Genomic DNA, 12,023 nt, shown 5'->3' on the forward strand with positions numbered 1-12,023 from the left:
CCCAGACCTGCATAGGAACCCTGTACCAATGAGTGAGTGAGATGTTTGTTTGTTAGCTTTTGTTAACAAGTTTTTATTTTTTCTGGCTTTTTTCGCTGGCATATCTCCAGCTACAGGAAGGATGTCAAAAGGAGGAAAAGAAGGAATGTTGTGCCAGAGAGGCTGTTAACTGGACTGGTGTGGACTGCAGGGTTTTGCTCAAGGAGAAATACTCACTCCAGTAGTTCATAGTTGGATTTCTTGTCCAGGGCGTTTCCTCTCATCTCTCTGAAGAACCTCCTGAAATCAAACCAAGTGGGGCACAGAGGACAAGGTCAGCTCCACTCACTGCAGTCAAGCCCACATTAAAGGGATCACTTGTTATGTCTGTTAGTTTTAGACGTTTATTCACTGTTTGCAGATGTTAAAATACATACATTAAAAGTGAAATTATATATATCATATGTATAGGTTATTATATTGATGCAAGGAGCTAGCCATTGGTTTGAATGATGAACACTGACAACATGAACTTTTATCAGTGATTCTGAAGGGCAAACAGATGTTTTCCCCACAATATGACAGGCTTCTGGTGAAGAAAAATAATAGACTGGAGTTCAAAATGTCAAGATATCCCCTTAACTACTAGGTTAGAGTTAGAATAGCTGTTTCATTTGGATTTCAAAAGGGATTTGGAATAAGAGAGAGGCAGTTTGCAATGGTTTTAGAGTGACACACTTTTAACCTTTGAGGTGAACAAACCATTAGCTTTTGCTGTAAAAAGAAAATAAATTACAGACATATAGAGAGATGAAAACAATATTTTCTAGATAACAGGAGGTCCTGAAGGTGAACCAGTACTGTCCATGTCCTACCTGATTTCCAGACAGCCCAGTTTGAGAGCTATATCCTGTTCCACCTGTTCCCCTATTTCTGTCATATAGTCATTCTTCACCTGGGAGACAGACACACAAAACATTTATTTAAAAATGAATTTCTCATTTATACTTTTGTATACTATTTGTACTGTAGGTCTAAACAACAAATGGCAAGCAATTTCTCTCTCACAAAGGCCTGATGACCTGGATTACCTACAGGCAAACACACACAGTCTTATAGCAGTGCCATATGTTCAGGTGCTCCCTGTTGACAGAACATGAAAGATGTTGTGCGTCTGGATGCCTCTGTGTGTTTGTGTGTGTGTGTACCTGCTGGTAGAAGTAGTTGAGTGTAGGTTTGTCTTCAGTAAACTGCTGCACGAAGCCCTTTGGAAGATACCGGATCCTTAACTCATACCTACAGAGGACAGGAGGATAGGAGAGAGCGGACATGTTATATAGAGGTGAACCAATACACATTTTTTGTCAATATCAAGTACTGGCCTTCATGCTGGACAATCAAGGACAGCTTCTATATTTACTAAAAAGTTGGGACAAATGTATATTTATCATGTGTTAAAAACTTGAATGTGTCAGTTTAAAGAATTACACCAAGATTTGGCAAATAAGCTCTTTTTTCGCCAACTTAGTGCTGCATGATGAGAAGATTAGTAGCAGTGTCACAAGTGTATGCTAATGCTTGAACACACTGTGTATAATCTCAAAAGCACTGCAGTGCATTGAATACTACACACTGAGGGAAATGTGCAACCAATCAATTTTGTAATTTAATTAAAAGATAAACATAATTAATTAGTGATAGATAAGCATAGTCAGCGTCATTATATAGCACTCTGCTTGTGCCAGCAAGAAGAAGAGGACAGGGGAGGGGAGGAGGGGAGAGAAGAGGAGAGGAGAGGAGAGGAGAGAAGAGGAGAGGAGAGGAGAGGAGAGGAGAGGAGAGGCGATATAACCAACAAATTAAACTAAGAGGAGACAGGAGTAAAGAGAAGACGGATGGTGAGGAGGAGAGGAGAGGAAGAGAGAACAGATTATGGGAGGAGTGGGGAGAGAGACAGAGAGAGAGAGAGAGAGAGAGAAAGAGAGAGAGAGAGAAAGAGAGAGAGAGAGACAGAGAGAGAGAGAGAAAGACAGAGTTGTTGACTTAGTCAGACAAAGCAGGCATCTGGTTCTCTGTCTCTCTTTATGTCCACAGTCCAAAAGGTCTCCACCATACAATAGCATTAACACCAAGGCCGCCACCGTAAAGGCAATATATACCAGAGCATGAACATCCAAACTACCAAGCCAACACACTACAATAGTATCACAACCACACCGCACCATACAAAAGCCCCCCCCATCACCACACAGCAGACGGGCCACACCATTCTTCATGACGGCGTTAGCACTAAATCACTTCTGGTACATTGTATACAATAGGCCAGACTGCCGAAGATAACCATAAAGTGAAACACACACTGACAGATTCTGACAAAATTTATAAGGCCAATTAAGTCATCTCAAACCAATGGAGAAGAAACTGATTTGACAGCCCGTCTCCAATGCTTTTTGCCATGCATTGTGACATGGAAAATACATGTGTATGTGGGATTTATAAGGACAGATACAACCACAATGACATACTGCAAGCACCTGCCTCTGGGTCCAAAATTAACACCCGCCAAGCGCCAAATGGCGGTAACGTTTGTCTTTGGTAGATAAATCAATAACGGTAACTTTTGAGACGATAACATTTGAATGCCTCGGCTATATACTGTCTTTGGTCTTTGGCCATTCTCAAACTTTGTCCCTGCTGGCAACCATACACTCTCTCTGCCTGTTAGCCAAACAAATCAAAGCAAAACAATGGCTCTGTATCAAACAAGCTCGTAATTGTCTGCCTGTTAAGCTGGCTCTGTAAAAAGTGGTAGTGTTAAAACTTATGCAAACTTTGATGTAATGATTTGGCAGCATAGGAGGTTGTCTTGTTTGTCTCCAGTGGTGATGAGGTGTCTCCAAATTGTATTTAGAAATGCTCAGGTGACATATTGACTTTTGTTTCATATTTGTTTCATATTATAGCCAGCACTTTTGTTCCTTATCCCCCCACTGTTGTAGCAAAAATATCAGAATAACTACTGTTGGCCATAAATGCACTGTTGGTAAAATCATCCATCTATATTGGTTCAGCATGTCTCCTGTGTGCCTTGTTCTACAGATACAGATTAGAGAAGACATAAACAACAGTGAAATAACAGGAAAACAATCTGTTTTAAAGACAGCAATTGAATAAACAGCACAGTGATTGACAGATGCACACACACACACACACTCATCTTCTCTCACCTCCACTCCTCTTGTGGGCGCGTCTGCTCATATTTCTCTCTGACGTGCGAAACACCCATATCTGGGTGGAGCCAGTGGACCTGGTCTCTTGATTGGCTGTTGCTGAGACGCAGGCCAAAACAGGAAGTCCAGCGCACTTTGTGGATGTCCAAAATCTTCTGGATGATTCCCTGGAGAGACCGAGGAGATTATTTTATTTTGAGTTACATATTTACCCCCATCCATACCCATAAGCTCTAATTCTACAGATATTATACTTGGATAATATTTGCTCTATCATTAGTTGTGTTAAGCTAAACTGGGCTAAATTACAATGCTTTTTACCCTTTTTCTCTAGGAGTACTGTCCTGGCTGTGGTGACCCCACACTGCTTAGGTGTGTGTATGTGTGCATTTATGTGTGTGAGTGCTAAATAAAACAAAGGTGCCCAGCGGACAAAAACATTTATTCAGTCTATAATTCAGTCAGTCTGCCTTACCTCACTGTGCTAATGTGTGTGTCTGGCATTTTGCATTGGGTCAACCAGGGCACACGTCTGCCTGTGTGTGTCTGTGTTTTCGTGTGTGTGTGTGACTTCAAGCGATCTAATGTGACACTCCTGCCCAAAAAAAGTTGACAGACATCACACACATACACATGCACACAGTAATGCTCACAGAGCCATGTGTGGTGCCATGTGAAACCCTAGGGGGTCTGACCTAGATACTGAAGGAGAGAGGGGTGGGAGGAGAGGAGAGGAGAGTGTTGCAGGACAGTTTCCTGTAGGACCACTGAAGTTGGGGGCAGAGCAAATTAGTGTCTGTATCATGGGATAGGGTCTAAGAGCATACTGTCAGTGTAAACCCAGACTGTCAGACAACACACACACACACAGGACGCCCTGAGGGTCTGTGTAACTGCTAGTAAAATATTCTCGTCGTGTTGAGTGTCCTATATCAAAGCAGACAGCTAGGATTTTGGGCTGAGGACAACCAGCAAGACCCACCTTCAAAACTGCTGCTGTGGTTAGACTGAGCAGCCACTCACAACATATGTCTGTATACTAGAGTTTAAAACAAATAAATATAGCAAGTGCCTGGGGAAGTGTCTCAAAAATCACTTGCTAGGTAAGTGCAAAAATAATAAATTGACTATACGCAAGTTCACATCTTGTATTTGTATGTGTTTATGTGTACTTGTAATTTTCATTTTTGTTGTATTGTAGATGTATTTGTGGTTCAAGGACCCCCTTGAAAACAAGATGGTTCATCTCAAGGGGTTTGTCCTCTCAATAAAGTTCAATATAATATATATTTCTAGTGGATTATTTCTAATGGAGAATGAAACACAGATCTCCATACAAATGCATCCTTACATGCCTGTCTGTCTATGTGTGTTTTCTTATTTTTAATAATAATAATAATAATAACTTAGATTTATATAGCGCCTTTCAAGAGACCCAAGGACGCTTGAAAGGCGTATAACCTTTAATAATAACCTTTATTTATTCAGGGAAGGTTGACTAAGCATGTTTGCTTTTTTCCTTTTTTTTTCAAAGCCCTTTTTCACACAACCACAATCTTTTACAGCTGACTAACGAGCAGTTGGGAGCACAGTGCGTTGCTCAAGGGCACCTCAGAGTTTCTCATTCGTTTTGCTCACCCAGATCTTCCCAGCCTGTCTGAACCAAACTTTTGAACCAAAGATTTTCTGGTTACAAACCAGGTTCTCTAACTTTTAAGTTATCACTACCCCAGATGTGCATCTATATGTGTGTGTGTGTGTGTGTCTTTGTACCCTGACGTCGGTTGCGTCTCCATATCTGATATTGGAGGACCAGCTGCTGTGTTCAGTGTTGGACTCAAACTGATGGAAGACTTTCAGGACCCTCTCCACAGGCCCGGCGATGGTTCGGTCCGACCCCCCTGCGCTCAGCCGCGACTTGGTGCCTGCCAGGAGGGCATGGTTCAGGTTGGGGTCCAGGTAGGCCGTCGCCATGGTTTTCCCTGCTGATACTGCTGCTAGGTGTCTGTCATATTCTGGGATGGAGAGGAGAGGAGAGCAAATCGTAGGTTGATGGAATCAGACGGAATCATGAGCAGAATCAGAGGAAAATATTTTTAAAGGGAACTGAACTTCCTTTGCCCTACAATAGTTCAGTCTGTGTTAGCGAACATTTACTACTGTCTCCCATAGACAGAAACAAGAAAGAAAAGTTTGTATTAGTGTGATGAATGAATGATGCTGCATGTTTTTGCCTCCTCTTCCCGCTGTAGTCAGTTGGTTACGGTGGCTAGATAGCTAGATAGACTTATCTTGACTTACTCTACTATTCTACTATCTTGACTCTACTGATGCAACAGAAACAATGATTGAATGACAAATTTCTTCTCTTGATGTGACATTCTTTGGCAAGGTCAACTATACTGAACAATGGGATTCCAGAGAGAAAGAGAGGGCAGTCCCGGTCTGGGCTTAGTATATAAGTGCGTGTGTGTGTGTGTGTGTGTGTGTGTGTGTGTGCGTCAGTAACAGTGAGAAGACAATGCACCCCTGGCAGCCATTCTTCCTGTAAAAGAAGTCTTGTCATTCACACACTTCCTGGAATTTCATGGTAACTTCATCTGGGTATGGCTAACGTGAACTAATCTCTTCCAGGTCCGCGTGTGTGTGTGTGTGTGTGTGTATGTTGTAATCATGTGTCTCTGTGTAGAAAAAGATACTGAGATCTCTTTCACTCTCTCTTTTGCTCCCTCCCTTCCCCCTTCTTCTTCCCCTCTCTCCTCCATTAAAGGAAAATTGATATGTTCTAGCAGGTAATTACACCTGAGAGAGAGAGAGAGGGGGAAATCTGACACACACACACACACACACACACACACACACACACACATACGCACACATTCACACACACAGCTCAAGACTGTTAAGAGATAGAAGGATGTATAGCAGTAAAATTAAAATGTGCTCCCAAGTTTTTGCTATGTGACAGTTAGTTTGGCTATACACCACTTCAGTTCCCATGGAGTCAGATATCACACTGCGGATGGGTTTGATCCTACTTGTGTCTGTGTGTTAGTGTGAGACATGAAGGAGATTCCTCATCCATACCTCTGTCCCAGCACATGGGGAAGGGGCTACAGCCACTGGTCTCCATGGAAACGCATGTCTGTCCCTCCCTATGTCTGTCTGGGTCGAGGACAGATAGGCAGCCCGACGCCTCACAACCACGCATCACACACAACACACACACACACTACGATTCTTGCATACAAACATCATACACACACACACACACACACACACACAGACCAAGATCCTGATACAGCCAAAAAAACACACACTGCGTCTCCAGGGCAGAAATCTTGGTCTCCAACTTTTGCCAACAGCTTATTTAGCCAACGGTCAGTTCCAGAGGGGTAACAGGCGAAATCCCAACAGCGATTTTTTTGGTCTGTTGCCTTGGATACTGGGTCAAGTTGCAAGACTGTCTAGAAAGTCTGAAGACGCTGCAGAAAACACTTTGACAGCAGGAGAGGACAGTTATTTGTTGGCTTTAACCGAATAAAACCAACTGACCCCAGAAAACTAACATATCTTGTCAAAACCTGAAAAAATCCTTCTATCCCATCCTTCAAAGCGTCTCTGTTTTGTTAAATCATCTCTGAATGTCTGAATCTTTTCCTGTTGTTAACTGCTGTAATCCACAGATGCAGAAGATAAGAGAGATCCCCAGAGATACAAAGTTGCTTAAGTCCACAAAACGTCTCTCCTCCTCTTTTTCTCTCCACTCCTCTCCTCTTTACTCCTCAGCGATCCCTCTATTGATGGAAACACACTGAGACTGTTTGTTTATCAGGCGATTTTTGCCCTGTGCCTGAACTCCATAGCTACGCAGTTGCCGTGGAACTGTCAAGCGGCCGTCGCTCACGAAAGGATTCAGGTTATTTCACTATGGAAGCTCAGCAGAGTCCCTATAATAAGGTGACCGCTCTTCCAGCAATAGTCCACAGTCGAATCCAAGTTCTCAGAGAAAGAGGAACAGAGAGAGAAAAAGAGACAGAATGGGAGGCAGAAAGTTAGCAACTTCACTTGGAAAACAGAGGAAGCGAGAGGAAGAGGAGCCAGAAAACCAATGACAACAAAGAGAGAGAGGGAGAGAGAGAGCAGTGCAAAGACACTGAGAGAGGCAGCAATTGTTTCAGGATGAATGAGAGGAAGGGAGGACAGAATAGCGTAACCGAGAGCAGAGCGGGGAATCAGAGAGAACGAGGGAGAGGGCTGGTAGAGGAGGAGGAGGAGTTAGAAGCCATTAATATGCTAATCCTCTCCCCTGCACTCTATGCAAACTCCTCCCACTGTTGTTTATAACGCCGACCTCAGAACAGACCTTATATTATACCAACACTGCTGCCATCACAAACAGGACAGGACAGGACAGGAGAGGAGAGGAGAGGAGAGGAGAGGAGAGGAGAGGAGAGGAAAGGAGAGAAGAGAAGAGAAGAAAAGAGACGAGAAGAGAAGAGACCAGTACAGCATTCTTGCGTTCCCTCTATGCCAACACAGCCGTTGCCCTGGCCGTGTCCAGCATGTAAACTAGCTGCCAACCAATCCACTATCAAAACCCCACCAGCCAGGTCTCAGTCAAGTGCTTTACATACTGCACATTCTTACCGCTCAGCCTGCACTTGGGGTCATAACATTTTGATTGACACCTCTGAAAGAGCACAAGGTGCTGCCCTGAAGGCTCGTTTCCAAGGCAACATGCCTACAATATCCAGGCGAATGACACCTATCTATGCGTGTGTGTGTGTGTGTGTGTGTGTGTGTGTGTGTATGTTACTGCTAACCAGCTGCCAGCCCCCGTTAATCAAAGGGACATATATATGGCTCATCTGATTCAGCTGAACAGACCTCAGCGAGTCACTGAACACACACACACACACACACACACACACACGCACACCACACACACTGACATCGAAACACATTCACCCACACATTGACACCCACACACACACAGATGCACACACAAAGCACAGACACATAAATTGACTCTTAATGCTATCTTACTTGCCAGACCTGCTCACTGAACAGTGTTATGTATGTATGTGTGTGTGTGTGTGTGTGTGTGTGTATGTGTATGTGTGTGTGTGTGGGTGTTTCCTATAATACATGCTCCATCTCAGGTCTTGGACATTGTCATGAAAATTTGGTGTAGAGTAGCGGGTTTAGTATGTGTGTGTGTGTGTGTGTGTGTGCATGTAGACTATTGACAGAGGGCCGGATGTTGCTGTGAATGGGAAGAGCTCTTTTGGGACTGAGCCAAAAGTCTCTCTCTTTCTCTCTCTCTCTTTCAGTCCCTCTATCTCTCTATCGCTGTCTCTCTATCTTTGTCTCTCTCTCTCTCTCTCTCTCTCTCTCTCTCAGCTTGGGTGGGATATTATTAACACCCACTAAATGCAGGTAAAAACTGACAGTGGCAGGTAAACCTCTTCACTGTAACGGTTACTTTGATAATATACTTGGATAGGTTTCAATGAAAAATCTATTTGTTCTTTCCTACGCCTTGAAGCTAAAACACAGAGCTCCATTTGCATTACAAACATATTTTACCTCATAAACAACAATGCTAATTGCTTCCTGCTTGTAATCTATATTAGCAGTCTATTATTGCTGGCTCTGTCCAGACTGAATGTCGCCAGTGAACATGTTGTCATTTAGAGTTAAAGCCCATTTACTACTATTTACATCTAGTTTACATTTTGCCCAATTTGTATGTAACTTGATTTTTTAACATTTACTCTTTTTTTCGTCGTTTTTAAAAACAACAGCAAAAATAAATGTGCAGTTTCAAATTGTTAGAGTTAAACCTGGACTGTAAAATGACTTACACAGAATAGATCTTCTGTGTCTGATATCTGTGTGTGTATGTGTGTGTGTATCTTGTGAAGATACAATGAGTCACACAACCCAACTAGAGCGATGTTCAGTCTCTCCCTCATCCCTGTCCGCGCTAATGAGACCGACAAACCCACACACAAATCGTCTCACAGTTCCTCTCTCTATTCTCTCTCATTTCATTGTCTCTCACAGTCACATACATGACTCACATAACTACACATAATTACTAGTGTATTCTCCTCATTAATACCAACATAGAATAACTAGTAGTATGTGTGTGTCTAGTATTAGTGTGTGTCTATATTAGTACTCAGAGCTCTTGAGAATATTTTAACATAAGCAATATGCACACTCTCACCACATACATGTACTTTCTTCACTTTCTTTTGCTCTCTCTCCATCTAGACTCACGTTGCCTATTCTCTGAATAAATGATTGACCTTGGTAATAAACTAGGAAGTGGACTAAAAAGGGCCTTCAGTTCAGAGTATGATACAGCCTTTTTGATTATTTGAATGGGACTACCTGCAGTTCTGTGATTGAAACCAGGGATTTCCAAACCTTTTCACACCAAAGAACCCAAAATAGATACAAATTAGGCAACAACGACCAAATTTTATTAGTTTTTCCCCAAGGGTCCCCAGTCTGAGATGATGTTTGTGGTTAGATATGACTTAGGAGACAAATGTACAACTGGGAAGATACCGGGAAGATACAGAAATGTGCAATTTTCAGTACTGTAGGTGGGAAGATAACAGTGAAGAGAGTGATCACAGCAGTCATTCTTACAGTCACACTGTACTAACTTAATTAGTGAATGAAATAATAGTGAAAACCTATTCCTCATTTATCCCATTAAGGACCCCTGGTGGTAGCCTGACCCCACTTGGGGAAGTTCTGGTATGAGCCTGTGTGTGAGTGAGGGAAGCAGCTGAATGATCCTGAATGGAGTGACTGGTGTGTGCGAAACAACTACTCACCTGTGTAGTAGGCAATCCTGGAAATATCTAAAAGACAGAGGGAGAAAGAGACAAAGAAGTTAGTTTACTTGGTTAATTATAAGACGGTACATACAGAAATCATTCATTTTTTCATTCATCAACTTTCATTAATGTGCTTTGCAGGCCTTGCTCATCTTTTAATTGCACAGGCAGACACAGAGTCCCCACTAGACTTGTTGTGTCAGTGTTTAGCAGTCAGCCGGAAGCCTTTAAACCAAGGCAGCCCTGATCCCACAGCTCCCCCTGTGAAAAGGTTCAATTCTAGCAACAACAGCCAAGATACAAGATACTGAAGCTTAATCAGTGAAAATAACTTATCTTACATTGAGAAAAGGGCCAAGGAAAGCAGAAACAGGGCTGTTGTTGGTTTAGGTCTGGCAGCTGTGAGACGAGGTTGTTATCCTGTCTGTGCTTCAGTCTGGGCTAACTCCTTGCCTTTGACATGTGGTAGGACACTTGATGTTTGCAGAGTTTATATACTGTTAGGTTTTCACTCACAATTTTGCCAACAACAGTATAAAATGCACAGTGTTTCCACATAGCACTTCTTTTTTAAGGGAGAGTGGGATATCCAGTCACCTTATTTTTATTCTTTACTTTGACAGTGGGGAAAATAGAGAGGGAGAAAGCTCTGGCAGGATTAAATCCTTTGTCAGTAGGGGCACACGTGTGGTTCGAGAGGCAGCTGATTAGAGGCCAGTTCACTCTATTTTAATGCCAATTCACTCTTCTTCACCACTTCTGAGGTGACTTGACATTAAAATATTTCTCTCAGACAGAGCATAATCCCATTCATTGCATTATAAAGGCACCTGCTCATCGCTGCTTTTCTTCTGATGGCAATCGCTATGCATACTACATTGCACATGAATGCGAAATACTGCACAAAATTCTAATTTGATTGGAAGTTGGAAGTAAAAGTGACAGTCCTAATCTTCCTGGTGAACTGAATACCCATGCCCCAGGTTATTACTGCATGTGGGCCGGTACTAACAGATACACCTGTGCACTCTAGAGTTTACTAGCATTAATACTGACATATTAATAATCAATACTCTATAGCCCCCTTCCTCCCACAGGAAGCCTAGGAGAAGCCTTTTGGAAACTCTACACCCTGTTACAGCAGACTCATAGATGAACCCTGATATATAGCTTCCCACTGATAGGGCCATGTGTAGGAAGAGGTCAGGAGGCTAAGTGCCTAAGTGCCTTAGACACCCTGATGCACACAAATACTGTTTAAGCACGCACAGATGTGTGTACATGCACACACACACACACACACACACACACACACACACACACACACAGGGCAAGACGGCAGCAGGGGCTGTCAACAAAGATGATGTCATGCAAATAAGAAAACCCACACACTACCAACCACACACACCCACAGAGGAAATGCCATCAAGGTGACTCATGGTGTGTGCGTATTATTGACAGACCCCTTTGTAATATGAAACCAGGACACTACACTTACAGTATGTGCGTGGGATGGTATTGGTGTGTGTGTGTGTGTGCGCGCGCGTGCGTGCGTATGTGTGTGTGTGCGATCTCACCACAATACATTAGACCTTCTTGTCCTAGAATAGACTCTGCACAACGACAGCTACCTGTTCTATTTCGTGTCCACCAACGCTATGCTACTTTAAAATTTAGCTGAGAAATCTTTCACACCGAATTTGAGATTAGCTGCACCGTGGGAATCCAGTCCTAGCACGACTCATGTCACATTACCAAGAGCAGTGCAGCTCTTAAACTAAGTTCTAGTCACTATTGCACACAAGGCCATGATAAACAGGCAACATGAAATCATGATAATAGTAATAATAGTAATATCAATAATAATGTGACACTTTATTCAGCCCCATAGGGAAACTCTCCTTCCACTTGCCTTACCCCACAGGGAAGTCAGAATGCATGCAGGGTCAGC

The 12,023-nt window shown here is 42.8% G+C and overlaps 1 protein-coding gene across 5 annotated transcripts in view; it reads right to left on the reverse strand.

Moving 5' to 3' along the window:
• ptk2aa (protein tyrosine kinase 2aa) overlaps positions 1-12,023 on the reverse strand; it is a 70,052-nt gene that overhangs the window by 38,768 nt on the left and 19,261 nt on the right. For 4 of the 5 annotated variants that reach the window (XM_071911556.2, XM_071911553.2, XM_071911554.2 and 1 more), the window contains exons 1-6: positions 6,297-7,373; positions 4,983-5,224; positions 3,207-3,376; positions 1,188-1,275; positions 855-934; positions 217-279 (exon numbers count right to left, since the gene is read on the reverse strand). In XM_071911556.2, the coding sequence (XP_071767657.2) occupies positions 217-279; positions 855-934; positions 1,188-1,275; positions 3,207-3,376; positions 4,983-5,224; positions 6,297-6,420 (767 nt within the window). In that variant the 5' untranslated portion in view covers positions 6,421-7,373. Of the gene's footprint in view, positions 1-216; positions 280-854; positions 935-1,187; positions 1,276-3,206; positions 3,377-4,982; positions 5,225-6,296; positions 7,374-10,069; positions 10,097-12,023 lie in introns of those variants that run through there. The other variant, XM_078290453.1, reaches the window with a different exon arrangement.

This window comes from Centroberyx gerrardi, chromosome 19 (assembly GCF_048128805.1).
Source record: "Centroberyx gerrardi isolate f3 chromosome 19, fCenGer3.hap1.cur.20231027, whole genome shotgun sequence".
Lineage (NCBI taxonomy): Eukaryota > Metazoa > Chordata > Actinopteri > Beryciformes > Berycidae > Centroberyx > Centroberyx gerrardi.